Below are 18462 nucleotides of genomic sequence, written 5' to 3'. Positions count from 1 at the left end.
AATAATTTGAATTAGAATTAAGAATGCCGTGTTATAATCTTATATAGACGTCAACAATGTTTTGAGTATGCCAAAATGTTTGTAGACACGCTGAATTTTCTCCCTAAGGAGTTATTTCGATCTAAATTGGCTGGTTTAAGTGGCCACTTTACACACTGTAACATTCATCATTTATGTTTAAAAATCCACATTTACTCAAATCTTCCATCTGTTGACTTGTGAAATAAAAGAGCTGAAGCCTAAATTTAGATTTTAATAACTCCCTGGGGATTATTGGTAAAAATAAAATATGTCAGATTTTATAGATGAAATTGTATTCTATTTTATTTATGTAAACATGTAGATACATAGGTACGTATATGTTTTTTAAAATTATAAAATCAATTTGCATATTATGCTATTGTTTTTTAATGAGAAGTTTAAGTGGGGGTTTTTTTTTGTTGTTAAAAGACTATCAAACTAATCTAATTTAAAAACATATATTTGTATGTATCAGCGCTATGATTTATTTAAATGTTGTGATTTTGAAATTACTCCGCCTGTGATGTCACAAGGTCTCTTCGATGAGTTCTGCTGATTGGTGAGTTAGCTTTCCGTAAACTGTAAATCTATCACAACACTCTTATCATTGGTTGATTCGGAAGAACTAGTGACACCGTTCAAAGTAGTTTTTTTTTATTATATATATTTTTTTAGTTTTTTTTTTAAAATACAATTTTGAGATACTTTGCCATTTAAATTATATTTACGCCTGATGATTGGTTATTCAGAATACCTGAAACTAGTTGTGTGATAATATAATAAACTCTTATGTAGTAAAAATTACAAAGTGTTCCATTTTTAAAAAAGGCAATAATTAGACTAAGTCCTATGGGACTCTGTCCTATGTAAAAAAATGCAACTTGAAAATATTATTCTGCACTTTGCCAGCATAAATCAACTAAGATTTTAATGTTAACGAAACTAGATTGTGTATTATAATTTTTTCCTACCTTTGTTATTTATCAATTTTTCTTTTTGTTCTTTACATAAAATGCTATGTATTTCCATGGATTTTAGTCAGTAATAAAAGATAACATAGTGTGAGAAGTCAATTATCACACTTTAATTACAAAAAAAATTTATACATTTTTTGTTCAGTTGTTTGCTGCCATTTTCACTGTTAAAATCTGAAAGTATAAACACAAAATTTAATTCTTTGAAATATGTTTAAGATAAATGAATAAAAACTTGACACTTTTCTATCATATTAAAATAATTTTACATTTTAATATTATTGAGGTGGAAGCCAAAACAACTGTCATATGCCTATTACATATTAAGCATAATTAGTTTTATTTTTTAAAGTACCTATTTTATTTATTTATTTTGTTTATTTTGCCCCCCGAGGGGCATTAAAAAAATAAAAAAAATACATGCTAATTTACTTAAAAATAAAACACTAAAAATACAGAAAAAATATGTGAAATTAGTTAGAAAAGTTAGATATTTAGAAAAAAATAGAAAAGATACAATGAAAAGGTTATACAAAGTAAAAGAAAATTAATAATAATGAAGGTTAACAAGAAAAAACTGTAAGCATATAAACAAAAAATACGAAGATGCGAGTTAACAAAATAAATGCTGAGAAGAAAACAAAGTCAATAAAGACAATAAGCAAGAAAAAAAATGTACCACTGATACATGTTTTCCCATAGTTAAAAATTGTAATTTACTAAATGTATTAATCACATTTCTAAACCTACCTGCTCTGGTATGCATAACTTAATCATTTTCAATACATAGAATATTAAAGGCTTTTTTACGATACTTTTGCAAGTTTATGCTAAAAAATAATAAAGGTCTTACATATTTATAAAACGTACAACTGTACTGCATGAGTCTGTTTAATTTAAATAATAAATTATTTTTTGTGTAAAACTTACCCCTGTATTCTGATTCAGAACGGCATTGATGTTTTTCTGTTGAATTGTGCAAGGTACAAAAATATCTGTAATTTGATTCATTTTGGGAACTTCTACAATAATTCTATCTTCTCCAACATCTAGCTGTAGATCACTTGAAGATATCTGAAAATATAGAAATATCGCATTAATATCATCTTATATGTTTATCGTGTTTATGAATATATTGTATACCATTATTTTATTGCCCTTGTTTGTCTTTGCTACATCTATCGTATAGTCATATTTTTCTTCACATAACTGTTGTAATTGGCTTAGGCCGTATATATAATAAATAAATACAATAGTAAAAGATGAAATTTAAATAAATTATATACTCATCAAATAGTAATATAATTTAGAACCGGGTTGTGGTTCCGTGGCTAGAGTTGCAGAATCAAGAATTGGAGGTCCAAGGTTCTTCCCGCACTACAACTTGATTCCTATGTTCTTTTAGGAAGTTATTTACAACTCATTAAAAATATCTGTTTTTAATTTTGAAAAAATATATATTTCTACATATTGTGGGGTAATTACTACGACTAGGTAACTTCAAAATCAGCATTTTTGAGTTAACCACTAAAAACACAGCTCTGTATCCTCCTCCATGAATGCTACAAATAAACAAATGGTGTATTTGAATCATCATAAAATGATTGATATGCATCACGCCTTGTGACTTGTCTATTTGCACTATTCATGGAGGAGAATACAGAGCTGTGTTTTAAGTGGATACCTCGAAAATTGTGCTTTTGAAGTTAGCTAGTTGTAGTAATTACCGCACAATATAACTTCACAGAAATATCAACAGATAACATACGTAACATGCTCGAAAGTTCAACTATAGGCAGAATGGAGAATGTTACACAGTGCAATCACAATGTTACACAGTTGGCAGAGATAGCTAAGTAGGTATAAGAATGATTTTTTTTTTTAACAAACTTCGGTTTCATTATAAATTTGATACTTACATATTTATTTAACATTCATAATAATATAAGAACAAAGTAAAAAAATACATAATTCAAAAATTAAATTTAGGTGTACAAGAATTGAAATCCCAGATAAAGCCAATTAATAAATTATACATACCCTTTTATCTATGATGAATTCTCCAATAAGGAAAGTAATCTTTCCGTCAATGGTTTCTCTCCTCAGAGTGTATTTAAGTTCAGTGGGTTTATTCTTTTCTACTTTTACAGCACCATTACGAGGAACGTCTTCATTCATAGCTTTTATTTCTTCTATTAAAGGAGTGTAGGTTTTATCTATAATTTTTTCAATATCTCTATTTTGTATTCTGTGCGCTTGTAATGTACCAGTAGATTTTTTATTTTTTAAAATAAAAAAGTTTTCTGTATTTAATTCAAATTGGTATTTATCTTGTAATCCTTCAAAGACCACTCTGAGGAAAAAATTTTGGAAAATTACACTCTTCTGAATCTTTTCGAAGAATCCCGAATTAATAGCAGCATCATACACTGTGGCTGGCTTTTTCGATTTATCGTTTTCTATGTGTGCTTCTCCTAAACTCATAGGGACTCGGTAACATGAAGGAGTATCAGAACTTAATATATTTATTAATTCATCTTCTGTAATGTCATCGGGAGGTGGTATTTCATATGTATGGCAAACGTTGATAAAAACCTTTTGATTTTCATTTTTCATCCATGATTTTACACAGAATCCTACAAACAAGCACACATGTATATATCAATATTATTATAATCTGCAGTGAGAGTCTGTTGTAAGTTTTTAGATAATTAAGTGTTGTAAACATTACCTGGTTTTGGTTTAACTAGACATGAGGTAGGTTTCTCTGGGGCAAAATATTTTTTAATATCTTCTATATTGCTGTCCTGCTGGAAAATCAAAGATTCAATTCTTACATGAATTAAGATTAATTAAACATTGAAGCTTATTTGACTCACAAAAGTAATTAATACACAAACCTTTGTAATCATTATGTTTTTCTCGATAATGCTTGGATCCACATCTAGCAAAACAGAATTCATATTTTGAGACATTTCTGGTCAGCTAATAAGAGTTTTTAAATAGCGTATAAGCTGTATCTAGAAAATAAAGAAAACATGTTGAATTAGGTAATTCAATATTTATATTAGAAGTTTAATTAAATATTTATATAATGGGACTTTCATTATGTTTATATAATTAAAAGACGTTTCTATAAACAGCATGAACACTACTTAAGCGCTTCATCATCATTCCCTTTCTGCATCTAATGGTGATAGGACACTGCAATGGTACACCAATCTCAGTGTACCTTGATCAGTATTGTTACATGAAGGTAAGATGATTACTATTATGCTTCAGGGACTATAAAAAACAATTTAAATAAATATTTCGTGTCGACTATGTTAGGAATCGAACCCGGAACCTCTTGCGTGGCAGGTAAATTCTCTGACCATTACACCTTGAAGCGAACATAGTTAAGTGCTTAAGCGAATTAATTTTGAGAAACGAAAATAATTGGTTTAGGTTCAGTAATTGCCTACATACTCGGTACCAATTTTTAAAAAGAAAAACATAAAACAGTATTTCAATTACCGATGGGAAAATTATGCATTTTAAATATCAACAATACCCAAGTTTTATAAACATGACCAATTATTTTATTATGCCCGAAATAGATAAATTATTAATCAATAAATTAGGAAAAAAAAGTGTGGTAACTATACTGACATAACCAATTTATATTTTGAAATGAGAAAGAAATTATGACTGGTTATCATGATGCTGATTAACATATCACTCAAACTAACATACACTGCAGTCCCATATAACCGAATTTCCGGACCAACCAAATCACCAAAATACTTTTTGTATTACCATATTCTATTCTGCTTTCTTACACTAAGCGTTGTCAAAAAGAAGAAAAGAAAGGGCCAAACCATTTAGAAGTAACTAGGATGTTTGAAGACCCCGTGGTGTACCTCGAACAGCAAGAGGAAATATAAACCACCTTAAAGATTGAGCTGCAAAGAAACGTTCTTCTCATATGAAGCAAAGGAAAATATCACATTTTTACATCCTCGATTTAGTTTTGTATTCATCATGCAGAAATGTTTTTGTGTTTTTAGAAACTTCATTTTTTTGCTCATTCTATGCCGCACATTTTCCGGCTTAACCGAATCTTCATTTCATAAAATTAACAGGACGGTGGTGTAATCATATGTGTATTAATAGGTTGATGAATATACCCTAAAATATCTGGCAATAGCTTTTACTTTTATGTATAAGATACAAAAACACGTAGCCTTTACTTTTGTTATTTTTACTATCAATCAGAATTCCTTAAACCTACTTTGTATTGTTATTTACGCTTCTCTCTTTTGACTGCTGTTTGCTTGTTGCTATGTTGCTTGCTGTAAACAGTTTGTCATAAATATCTGTGAAGTTTTCTGTAGAGAAGTGCAGAACGCAGATTACGTGCAGAACTGCAGAAATTATTTTGATATTTCAAATTTCTATCACAAGTACAAATATTTTTACATTGTTTAGTGCAGAGCACGCTATATCCTTTAATATTTAGCGATCTTTAGTATGTGAAGCAAAGATGACAGCCACGGCATAGAACAGAGATGTCAACAACCAGTGATGATGGTCAATCAGGGTTGCCAGAAAAATAAATCGGTAGATTTTGGTAGATTCAGGGGGCGAGGAGGAGGGGAGGATATTTCTATTTCAACAATACTGTGTTTTGTGTAACCATATAAACTTTTTAAGGGTTAAAGGCATACATATTAATGAAATCACACTAAGTCACCTATGAATGCATTTTTTTATGTACAAAGATACATCTTATTAAATGTTTTTCCATAAAATATATTCAATGATGTATGATAATACCCGTTCTGTAGAAATTCAAGTATTCTGTTTTGTAAGCCTGATCGGTATAAATAGTTTTTTTTGCAGGTAGAAGCGTCTTGCAGCATAGACCCTGACATTGATGGGTATTCTCTATTTCTCTATGTCTTGGTCATTTTTACAATCATCGGTCAATCTTTGTTGTCAAACGAAATTGCCAAACAAAGAAATAATTAATATTTTAAAGTTCTTTAAATGTAAAAGCTGTAAACTGCTAAAGTACTGAAAACATTGCTTAAAAGAATGATTCAACTAAATTTAAATAGATAATTGACTGAAGAAAAACCATTTCTATAATTTTTAAAGAAAAGGTGATCCCCTTTCTTTTCTCTTCATAAGATAAACGAAGATATATATGAATTTTTCAATAATGTCATGAAATTCTATGCTCATAATTTATCATACCACAATATTATATATTTGAAAATAACGGGGAATCCCCATTCAATAATACTAACCAATTCATTTCATTAATTTATAATTCGATATATACTTATGTACAATATATAAGGAGTTTTTTTTTAACAATCAACAGATGACAACCTAAGTGAGCAAACAAACAATTAATTATCATAACATGTTTTCGTTTTATTTGTATTGAAATTTTGTTCTATGAAAAAAAACGAGGAAATGTATATAAATCGGTATAATTTCAACAGAATTCGGTAGATTGCTCCTAAAATCGGTAGATCTACCGAAAAATCGGTAGTAATGAAAACGCTGTGGTCAACAACCAGAGATTATATCAAATATCAACAATAACTGTCAAACTTAGTGTTGCCAACCTCTATCAATAGTTCATTAGTTGATCAGTGACTCGAGAACGTAAAAAAACTTTCCCCCAAACCTTTATTTTTTTAGATTCTTCAAGCTTGAATGTAGTACCTTTAGAGTATATAGATGTAAATACTCTAAGGTAGCACCTATGTTTTTGACTATCTTTGAGTCATCCAAAAGGTTTTTTTCCCAAAAGTCATTAGCGAACTGTTTCTAATAAGGTTTTAACAATTTTATCACTAGATTTTGAGTCAAATTGAGTATTTATTTTTTTAAATCTTTGGTGAACTTTTGAAAAATCAGTACGGTTGGCAACTACAGGAAAAAAAATCGACTGGGTTTGATACGAGCCATACATAGCTGTCTAAAATATTCAGGCATTAAAATCTTTTGTCTCCGTAAAATAAGCAGGTACCATCCTTCATCTCTCCACATAAGTGAAACCACCATTGTGTTAGAATTAAGATATTAATGAAGATTGACTATCACAAATTGCATTAGTTAAGGACTTAGATCTGTAAGTATTTTTTCTTTGTCTCATGTTTGTAACTAGTTCTAAGATTATTCCCATGATCTAGTTAAATAAACATAGGTACATAAAATATTCAAGTTTTTTAAATTATCTTCCAATTTACTCGTTTTCAGAATAGATTTAAGTTTTCTTTACTTTCTTTTGGGCTTTAAATTCATTTAGTTGTAATCTTAATTGAGTTATCATGACGGGGAATAAAAATGGGAAACATATGGCAAAATAACTTTCTAAACTACATATCCAAAAAAGGCACACCAGGAAGACGCGATCTTCTAATTTATCTCAAGTTTCCGTTCAGCGGATGTTCCCGCTTTCTCTCAGTTAGCGGAGAGACGGACAGCTTCCGTCTATTCATACGTGCGAACGTGGAACTCGATTTTTACACCTTCCGAGATGATCAAATCTCGTCCATAATTTTTCTCTCAACTTCGCCACTCTATCAAAACCAAAACTCCTCCAATAAATACAAATTATTTTCCATTCCAATTTTACCCCCCCGTGATAGGTTTAGTTTTACATCCGTAGGTACTTGATTTACAAACTGCCATGCATCTAAGTATTAAAACAAGAAAAAGAAGAAATCGACCAATTCGAAGTTTCTAGAACTATCTCGTGCGGGCAGGTTGTCATATTTATTATTTTGTTATTCGCCTTCGCTGGAATCCGGAATTCACATTTCGATTTCACGTTTGCAAGTGTCTCAACTACAACGCCCGTTATTATTATTCGGACTTTTGTGAAGTGAACGGAATTATTTGATTTTAAATGGAGCAAGTAAATATCAGTTATTTAAATACATTTTTAGTTGTAGAATGCTAAAATATGTGACCGGTGTTTCGATTGTGTAATTTTTTTTTGTTTCTTTTAGGTTACTGTTTTGAAGGACAAGGGTAACGCGGCCCTGTCATCCGGAAACTTCGAAGAAGCCGTTGAATTCTACACTCAAGCCATTAAGTTAGACAGTGCTAATCATGTGTTGTATAGCAATAGGTCGGCAGCTCATGCAAAAGCCGGCAATTACGAAGCCTCCCTAGAAGATGCCGAAAAAACCGTGGCGCTTAATTCCAAATGGAGCAAAGGGTTTTCTAGAAAGGGGTCTGCTCTTTCGTTCTTAGGACGATACGACGAGGCCATCGCCGCATATGAAAAGGGTTTGGAAATGGACCCTTCCAATGAACAACTTCTAAGTGGTCTGAGAGAAGTACAAAGTCAAGCTCGTCCTAAAACTAGCCCATTTGGAGGACCAGAAATGTATATTAAACTAAGAAATAACCCTAAAACAAGAGAATGGATGAATGATCCCGAATATATGAAATTACTTCAAGTATGTACAAGTATTTTTGATATATTTTCATATGATTAACTCCATTGTCAAATTGTTTTATAAAGTATTGTTTTTTTTTACAGAACTTGCAAACCAATCCCCAAAACACATTTGGTCTCGGTGCACAGGATGAGCGTTTGATGACCACCATCAGCGTCTTGCTGGGATTGGATGCCGGAGAACCCATGGAAACGGACTCTCCCCCAACCTACAAGAGAAGCCCCCCTCCTCAGCCACCCAAACCCTCTGCCCCGAAACCTGAAGATAACATTCCAGAAAACAAGAAACTAGCGAGCGCAGAGAAGGTTAAAGGAAATGATTTTTACAAAAAGAAAGAGTTTGAACAAGCTTTAGAACATTACAATGCAGCTGTAGAACACGACCCAACTGATTTAACCTACTATTGCAATATCGCTGCTGTGTATTTTGAGCAGAAGGAATTCAAAAAGTGTATTGAACAATGTGAAAAGGCCATTGAAATAGGTAGAGAAAACAGAGCTGATTTTAAATTGATTGCCAAAGCTTTCATGCGCATCGGTAAGTTCTTTTTTTATATTTTTCTAAATTGTATTTCTACTGTTCAGTGTCTACCTCCTTGTAGATTCATAACTAGATGGATTTTATGGCGAGAGAAGTTTAAAATTTATGGCCTGTATTTTATTCCAAAAATACTTAATAAATTTATGCTTAAATGTGAATTTGTATTGTAACTATTTTACAGGGAATGCGTATAAAAAAACGGAGCAGTGGAAATTAGCCAAAACATACTATGAAAAATCTATGTCTGAGCATAGAACACCGGAAATTAAAACTTTGTTAAGTGATATTGAAAAAATAATTAAAGATTATGAACGTAGACAATACATTGACCCTGAAAAAGCAGAGCAAGAAAAGGAATTGGGAAATGATTTTTTTAAAAAAGGTTTGTTCTAATTTTTTTTGAAATACTGTTTTTTCCGTAGAAAATTTTGACGTATTGTTTTGAAACAAAATAAAGTGTATCAAAAATTAGTTACCTATGAGAGTTGTTTGATACGCTCTACCCGTAAATTATTTCAAAGTTGGTGAGAAAAAAAATTGCAACATATTTTTCAGCATAGTTCCCCTGGATTTGTATGCACTTCGAGTGATGCTCCAACATTTCTGTAGCAGAAAAGAACATTTGAACGTAGTTATACAGAAAGCAGCTAGCCATAAAAAAAATAAACTGAGATAACAGCACTTTTTTGAAAAGGGTGAATAATCTAATCTACACAACAGTTAGAATGTTTTTTACTTTGACAAATAATAAATAATGCGTGCATTTGTTTTTTATAATACATTTATTTAAACAAATTATAAATATATGTATATATTTTTTTTCTGCACCTCAACAGTCCAGGAGGCCCAATTACAGTGGTAAATTACAACACAGAACACATTCCGTGCGTGAGTCAAGTGTCTTAACCATTGCACCACGCAGGCTGCCAAATTACAAGATTATTTGTTGATTTATATTAGAAAATCTATTTTTGTTGTTTTTTTTTGTTGTGGCAGTTACGCATGGCATATTTGCTATATTGCCTTTATGCAAATCAAGAATGTCTCATCCGCTGTATTGAATTTAGGGAATTACGCGGTATTGCTTGCTTCTTTAGTGGAGATGATTCATTTGCGGTACTGAATTTAATACAATGCAAGCAGTTTATTGACAGACTTCAAAATTAAAATAAACCAATGGCTTCTTAATAAACTGAAAATGCCAAAAAAACATATTTAGATTTTTTTGGCGATAAGTTGTTGCCTAATTATCAGAAACAATTTCAATTTGTAAATAAAACATATTATTTTAACAGAGATAGAGAACCACCTTGTAGGAATATCGAATTCTAGGCATTTACGAAGCTTAGTATCGAACATTGGCTAGTATAACTAATAAACTGATTTGGTTGGCAATAAATTTGTTTAGGACGGGATTAGCGTGTTATGACACTTTGTATTTAATATTTCCAGGCGATTATGGTTCAGCAGTAAAGCATTATTCTGAGGCCATTAAGAGGAACCCGGAAGACCCGAAGCTCTACAGTAACAGAGCGGCGTGCTACACTAAATTAGCGGCGTTTGATCTCGGTCTCAAGGATTGTGAAATGTGTTGCAAACTCGATAGCAAGTTTATAAAGGGCTGGATCCGGAAAGGAAAAATCTTACAGGTAAATTTGTTCTGCCGTTTTCTTATTTCATAATTTTGCAATTACTGCAAGTACACATTTACAATTCACTTGCATTTCACTTGAAAATATAACTTTGTAATAAATTGCCAAATCAACCTTAAATATTGAATAATAAATTTAAAAAAATTATTATGTATAAATACTTTTTAGAACAATTGCGGCTTTGAGCTGATGCATGAACATTGTACATCTAATAATACACATAGTTTTAAATACATGAAAACACGGAAAAAATAGTATAATAAAGCACACAACTTAAAATAAGAAACATTCAGTTTATTAATGGTTTCGTTTGTCTGGTTGTTTTGTTAACTTGTTTTCAATTTGGAATAATCACGATGACCTGTGGTAGAGTTGCGGACTCACGAATCAGAGATTCAAACCCTGCTCTACCACAATTTGAAATAATAATAGTCTTCTTTGCCACTTTTTGTCTACACATCGACCTCTTATAAACACTTACACAATGTTTTTTTTAACAGTTAACAACTTATTTCAAATTTTAAGCTACGATTGGAGAGAGGAACTACAATTCACGCCTGGCCGTTACGGTGGCTGAGCGCGAACTTGATATTCACAGACAAATTTTTTACTATTCATTTTATAGATTAAATTGTGGAATTCTGTATTTCAGGGCATGCAACAATATTCCAAGGCATCTACAGCATACCAACAAGCCATAGAACTTGATTCTAGCAACGCAGAAGCTTTAGAAGGCTATCGTTCCTGTACGATGCAGCTAAACTCTAATCCGGAAGAAGTTCGCAAGAAGGCCATGGGAGACCCCGAGGTTCAAGCCATTCTACGTGACCCTGCCATGAGACTTATTCTCGACCAAATGCAGCAGGATCCTCAGGCCTTGCACGATCACCTCAAAAACCCAGACATCGCTGCCAAGATACAAAAACTACTAGAGTCTGGCCTTATTGCTATACATTAAACATTCGGTACCGACTATTGTGGAAGAAAGGCGCATTATTGAAGCAACAATGTCAATCTTCAATAAATTATTAAGTACATAGTCACCACAATCATTCATATATAATAATTAATTGAACAATTCCATTATTGACAACTTTTGTCAGTTGGACATACTTATTTTGAACTAAAATATGATGCGAGTCGGACTATACTGAATCTGAATCAACTTTGTAATTTTCAAATTCTTACTTATAATTGTAACATCTCTCTCTTATCCTCAACTGATGGTGAAAAGGGCACTGCATTGGTATACCAATTGCCATGTATCTCTCATTCTGTATCACAAGTAGGTATGATGATGATCGGGCTTAAGCAGAAGTATTGCAGTGTAAAAACACTATTTTAAATCAATGTTTTATATCAGCCATGTCGGGAATCAAACCGGATGCGCTGACTACTGGACCACGAGGCGGACTCCAGCAATAATATTCTCTTTTTATCTCATGAAAAATTGCGGTGTTCAAAATAACTGTCCCGCCTAGAAATGATTTGAAAGTAATTCATTCGTGTTGTCATAATAACTTCTATATAGGTCTTAATTTTTTTTTGCTATTTTTTTGATCAGCAGAAAATATAAGAAAACTGATACGATTTAGTTTTCTGGGGTTAGTACTTTTATGTCTGAATGAGTATGTATATCTAGAAACCTGAAAGTTGCGAGAAGTAAATGTTATGTGTTCACGGTTTATGTATTAATTTTTTTTATATTGAATCTGTGTTTGAAATTAATATTACACAGCAGAAAATATTTTTTTATTAGATTATTTTATTGGTTGAATGTATTTTTTTGCATCTTTTTTTTCACAAACTAGTAAGGGAAAGTCAATATTTTTGCGTACAAATAATATCAATCACGCATAAATCTCCCCACTAAATAATACATACAATATTGGATAAGAATGAACTGAAAAAAATTTAAAATGAAATGAATTTGTAAAAACGATTATCTAGTAATCCTTCTTTGTTGTGATTTCTAATCGAAGAGTATTCTTTTTATGTTGTGATTTTATTTTTTCAGTTAAAAAGTTAAGAATTTGACGTTATGAATTTTTTTTTTTTACTTTAATGCTAAAATTATAAACATTAAAGTAAAATTAATGCTATTAAATGTTATACTCCACGAATGTCATAAAAAAACAAATTTAAGTGTTTTATACATAAAAATCATTTCGATGAGAATTCATTTTACTGAAAAAAGTGATGAACTTAAACATGTATGAAGATTTATTATACAATATTTTGTACTAGGAGCTCATTATTTTTGTTTTTCATCCAATAGCACCTTTTTTGTACAATGTACAATAATAAAGTTATTAAATATAACATGTCGCAGGGTAATTACTACAACTAGGTAACTTCAAAATCAGCATTTGTACGTTAACCACTAAAAACAGATTTTTTCATCCTCCATGAACGCTAGAAAGAGATAATAAGTCATATATTCAAATCATAGTAATATGATATTAATGAATCACGACTTGCTTTTTGTAACATTCGTGGAGGAAGATAAAAAAAGGTGTTTTTAGCAGGTAACAGATGCTGATTTTGAAGTTACCTAGTTGTAGTAATTACCCCACAATATGTAGTTGCCTTTTTCATTGCTGTTCTTAATACATTGTGGTTAAACATTTGTGATCTCAATGTCGTCGGCCTAACTTGTGCAACTCTTAAGTCCCAAACTAACTTTTGTTCAGGGCTGGTATTCTGAATGCGATTATAGCACTATATTGCGCGTTTTTACATACTAAATACGCATTATAGCGCACTGTAAGTGCGTTTGGAATACCAGCCATGGGGACTTCAGTACTTGGTAGCAAAGTTTTTTTTTTACAAAAAATGGATACAAATATACAAGTTTTGCACACACATATTATTTGAAGTCTTAACAGAAAACTCTAAAACATCATTTTAGACCATTTGTTAACTTATGAAATTTCACAAGTTAGGGTGATGAAATGTTTCCTTCACAATATTCAGAAAGTATATCTAATATTTATAATAATCGATGCTTTTATTGCCGTAGTATTTTTTGCTGTGCTATTTATATGTATTTCTTGTAATTTGACTTGACAATGATAATGTATGAAGATAATATGTATTCCACCAATAAAATTAAGTAATAAAAAAAATTTGTTTTATTCCTTTGTTCCATTATCGTTTTTAAAAAAATATCCTGAGTTGGATTATGTGCAAAGTTCAAAATTGTTATTTAAGAAATGTTAATTTCCTTAGTAAAGTTATAAGAAAGAAAACGTGAGTATCAATAAATTATCAAACATGCTCTGTGGTAGTTTCATAGTCTTACGGCTCAGAGATTTAAACCCTGTCTTACCACTTGACTCCCACTTCCCTTAATAACACCGCCACTAAGAAATATTAAAGTAAAGCATTAAATTGTATTTAGATAAAAAAAAACATTGTTCAGTGATGCCTATATTTATTATGACTTTTAAAATATAAAATAAAACATGGGACTTTTTCGAAAAAAATACATGTTTCCATTTTTATAATTTACCCAAATATTTAAATTTTGGAGACCGTTTTCAACAAGTTGTAAATAACAATGTCCATTCTGGTGGAATTAATTGGGAGTGAGAATATTTGAATTGTATGTCAGCAAATATCTCGACACAGATTGAATTATTTTTTAATTCGAAAAGAAATATTTTTTATAAAAAAATTATTCCGTGAGTTTCTCACATACCTCTTTCAAAATACATCCACTAGCCTACTTAATCAGTAAGAGTAAGATTCCACAACGTAATTGCTCTGCAAATATTTGTTCTTCAAAACATCGTAAAATGTATAAATCTGTGGTTCAGATATTTCTTATAAAATAAAAAAAACAGCCCCTTTCTCTCCATAAGATATAGAATAATACAAATTCAAGGCATAGACTTTTTACATTATATGTGCTTTTTCAATTCTAATCGATATATTTTGGTGAATTATTAGAAACATATTGATTTCGCTTTTTTAAAAAGCTGCGATGGAAAATATTACGTGAGTACTCCAAAAACCAGTACACATTAAAAAAATGTTATTCGATCTCTCTTGAACAAAATGTACACTTTGTCCCTAATAGCATTTCAAATTTCTGCCAACTGCGGCAATATTAATTTCTTAGTATATAAACGCACCGGTATACGTCATAATAATATGATAAATATAATATTTGGTCGTTACCTACCTATTTATTTGTTGGTAATATTGCATAAATATTTCGAATATGATGATCGTTCTAAAGTACGTTGTCGAACGCAATCCGTGTAAATATATTTTTTATGTTGCAGTTGGCAGCAGTAAATATTTTGCAAATGGCAGCATTGTGACGTGACAGAGATGGACAGATTTCGTAAAAAGGGCATCAACTGATAAACATATTCTGACAAATATTTATAATTAAGACTGATTGGTATGTACTTATTTATTTATTTGATATATTGAATAGTAAACTTTCCCTAGTCAATATTTGGTGTTTTGTAGCCATGTGCCGGTATAAATAAATCGAGTGTTTTATTTTTCAGACATTCTGTCGCCAAATGTCCTCTCTTTCCGTTTAGACGCTAATGTAACTCAACAGTTTTCAAACACATTTCCCTAACCGTTTCACATTTCCTGGTTTTTCGCAGGTTGCGGAACCCTTCGAATTAATAATGTGGATCGATAAAATATTTCTCGGAAGTGTTAAGTCCGCACCAGCGCCGTGTGTACCCCCGTAAATGAGTCACCAGACTTACCGCGTTCGATCAAACGTCCCCGATGATTAACAATTGTTCGTTTTCAGTTAAAGATCTTCGCAATACCCGTTCGCGATGGAGACCGATGATGTCGAATCCTCTAGCAGCGGGCCCATGTCGAGCCTTAATAGTTTATTTTCATTCACGAGTCCCGCTGTGAAGAAGTTGTTGGGCTGGAAACAGGTTAGTTTTTCAACTATCGACATCACATCCCTTAGTCTCCGGAAACCCTAATTAACATGACTTCAAATGTATTCTTGGATGAAACTGGTTAGTTTTACCAATTATCGACATCACACCTCTTAGTCCCCGGGAACCTTAACTTGCACGACTTCAAGTGTATTCTTATATTATGTCATGTGTTGCAGGGTGACGAGGAGGAGAAGTGGGCAGAAAAGGCTGTGGATAGCCTCGTGAAGAAGCTAAAGAAAAGAAAAGGAGCGATAGAAGAGTTGGAACGAGCTCTGTCTTGCCCCGGAACCCCCTCCAAATGTGTAACTATTCCTCGCTCTTTAGATGGGAGATTGCAGGTATATATTCGTTTTTTCATTAGTACATAATATATTGTTATTGTAATTTTATTAAGATGCTGGATAGCCCGAATCTAACGCTAACATATATGCTTATAGGTTTCACATCGCAAAGGACTACCTCATGTCATATACTGCCGCGTATGGCGCTGGCCAGACCTGCAGAGTCATCACGAGTTGAAACCGCTCGAACTATGTCAGTACCCCTTCAGCGCCAAGCAGAAGGAAGTCTGCATCAACCCGTACCACTACAAGCGCGTGGAAAGTCCCGTGTTACCGCCGGTACTGGTGCCGCGCCATTCGGAGTTTGCCCCCGGGCACTCTTTACTGCCCTTCCAGCAAGTTTCCGAGCCCCCCATGCCGCACAACGTGAGCTATTCAGGCTCCGGTTTTAATTTGCCCTCTCCCCCCACCTCCCTGTCTGGGGGGGCTTCTCCCGGAAGTTCTGGCCCTGTGAGTCCCTTCGGGACCCTGGCGGAGACTCCGCCTCCCGCCTACAGCCCCGCCAGCCCTGCGTCCGACGAAGCGCCCGGCGAAGTGGCCCCCGTGAGCTACCAAGAGCCCCCGTACTGGGCCTCCATCGCCTACTACGAACTCAACTGTCGTGTAGGGGAGGTGTTCCACTGTACCTCGCACTCCGTCATAGTTGACGGCTTTACTAATCCCTCCAATAATAGCGATCGCTTTTGCCTCGGCCAGCTGAGCAATGTAAACCGTAATAGTACTATCGAGAATACGAGACGGCACATCGGTAAGGGAGTTCACCTCTACTATGTGGGTGGAGAGGTGTACGCCGAGTGCCTTTCGGATTCCGCTATTTTTGTTCAAAGCCGCAATTGTAATCATCACCACGGCTTCCACCCATCAACCGTGTGTAAGATTCCTCCTTCGTGTTCCCTTAAGATCTTTAACAACCAGGAGTTTGCGCAGCTCCTGAGCCAGAGCGTGAACCACGGGTTTGAGGCGGTGTACGAGCTCACCAAGATGTGCACTATCCGCATGTCCTTCGTCAAGGGGTGGGGAGCGGAGTACCACCGCCAGGACGTGACATCCACCCCCTGTTGGATAGAGATCCACTTACACGGGCCCCTGCAGTGGTTGGATAAAGTCCTCACGCAGATGGGCTCCCCTCACAATGCCATTAGCTCTGTGTCGTGAGTCGTTATTGTATGTCGCCTTATATTTAGGTTTAAATGTCCTGTATTTTTGTATGTGACTGCCTGCGAGAAAACATTATCGGCCAAACTGGTGCGATAGGATTCTGGTGCGTCTGATGGCGGCGAAAGGAAATAATAATATGTTGTTGATAATACATAATATTACGCCACGGAATTGTGCGCGACACTGGCCTTATAGTAGTAGTTTAAATGAATTTATTGCGCAAATCTTGATGTTGACTATGAACACGGGCTCGTATTTTAAGTGTAAAATAATTGATGGAGCCATTAAAACCATGCCATGATATTTCTTATTATTGTGATTTTTTATAAAAGCTGATATGTTTTAAAATAAGAGACTTTAAAAAAAAATGTTTTATTTTAACAATAATTTTTATATCCCCAAATTCATATATTTTTTATGTGTTAAAAACCCAATTTATTAATTGATTTATAAATTCTACTGTATAGACTCTTGTTTGCAAGAAAAAATATTGTTCAACTTAAGTTGCTGTCTATAATTATAATTTTGGTATTAAATAGTATAATCAATGTACCGCAATTAAATAAACCAAGTATGCATAATGTGCAATATCAACTTTATCTATAATCCAAGTCACTCCAAAAACATGTTTTCAAAGATTGTTCACTAATACAATAATTGTCTAGAATCGAACAGTGCCTTTTTGGTCCACTAAAATTAGGTAGATACGTATACTTGTGAAAAATGAAAATGCCGTAATCAATGAATGATGAAAAATGTTTAGAAAAATATGATTTTGCATTAAACAAGATTCAAGATAAAATCAACATTTTGAAGGAACTTGCTGTAATTTTATTTCAAAACTAAGCATTTAAAATAATGATTATACTAATGCTGACCTCTCACTGCAACATACATAATATTGTTTTATTATGTCGCAACTATTACTTGGTACATTTGTGTACATCTCCCTGTATTTATTTTTTCTCATAAATAACAAAATGGAACAACAATTGTGGAGCATTCTTTCGTTAAATTCATTACTTAAATGTGTAACTTGTTGACTGCATTGACACTCACTTATAATTGCTGTCGACTATATTGGATTGGATGTACCTAATGACTTAATTTCAGTTTGGTTCGTTTTTTTATGCTATTTCTTCCTTAAAAACATTTAGAATATCTTTAGGAACACAATGAAAATATTGCAAACACCTCAGTAAAAAGTATATTATAAAAGTAAGCACTCGTTCAGTTAGCTTATATAAGTCAATGATTAGCTTCATGGTAAAGTGGTTAACGCATTTGCCTACAATGTATGAAGGTGTGAAGTGAATATATTTTTAAAAAGTTTTTTATCTTTAAGAATAATTGTTGCAATAAGTGCGATTATGAAG

The 18462-nt window shown here is 32.8% G+C and overlaps 3 protein-coding genes across 7 annotated transcripts; 2 read left to right on the top strand and 1 right to left on the bottom strand.

Annotated features, from left to right (window-relative positions):
- Positions 1–1008: 1008 nt before the first annotated feature.
- LOC148273573 (PIH1 domain-containing protein 1-like) lies at positions 1009–5584 on the bottom strand. 5 transcript variants are annotated; one of them, XM_088238499.1, is made up of 6 exons: positions 5269–5584; positions 3896–4015; positions 3727–3802; positions 3036–3631; positions 1926–2069; positions 1009–1169 (listed from the first exon to the last, which is right to left on the bottom strand). In XM_088238499.1, exons 2-6 carry the CDS (start codon positions 3968–3970, stop codon positions 1137–1139), a joined length of 924 nt encoding a protein of 307 aa, XP_088094625.1. In that variant the 5' UTR covers positions 3971–4015; positions 5269–5584; the 3' UTR covers positions 1009–1136. The 5 variants fall into 5 exon arrangements, with proteins under 5 accessions (XP_088094625.1, XP_088094622.1, XP_088094624.1 ...); XM_088238496.1 differs by having other exon boundaries at positions 3727–3805; positions 5269–5570; XM_088238498.1 differs by having other exon boundaries at positions 3727–3805; positions 5457–5557.
- A 1890-nt stretch (positions 5585–7474) lies between these two features.
- Stip1 (Stress-induced phosphoprotein 1) lies at positions 7475–11705 on the top strand. Its single transcript, XM_088238511.1, has 6 exons — positions 7475–7914; positions 8009–8464; positions 8548–9001; positions 9186–9386; positions 10457–10653; positions 11309–11705. Exons 1-6 carry the CDS (start codon positions 7906–7908, stop codon positions 11612–11614), a joined length of 1623 nt encoding a protein of 540 aa, XP_088094637.1. The 5' UTR covers positions 7475–7905; the 3' UTR covers positions 11615–11705.
- A 3275-nt stretch (positions 11706–14980) lies between these two features.
- Mad (mothers against decapentaplegic homolog 1) lies at positions 14981–17905 on the top strand. The gene is made up of 4 exons (XM_088238501.1): positions 14981–15070; positions 15443–15578; positions 15764–15925; positions 16025–17905. The coding sequence occupies exons 2-4, from the start codon at positions 15471–15473 to the stop codon at positions 17081–17083; spliced, it is 1329 nt and encodes a 442-aa protein (XP_088094627.1). The 5' UTR covers positions 14981–15070; positions 15443–15470; the 3' UTR covers positions 17084–17905.
- Positions 17906–18462: the final 557 nt, after the last annotated feature.

The sequence above is a fragment of the Micrasema longulum genome, unplaced genomic scaffold (assembly GCF_059751315.1).
Source record: "Micrasema longulum isolate JH-2025_06_02 unplaced genomic scaffold, ASM5975131v1 h1tg001907l, whole genome shotgun sequence".
In the NCBI taxonomy this organism is placed as follows: Eukaryota; Metazoa; Arthropoda; class Insecta; order Trichoptera; family Brachycentridae; genus Micrasema; species Micrasema longulum.
This window is presented reverse-complemented; position numbering and strand designations above follow the sequence as displayed.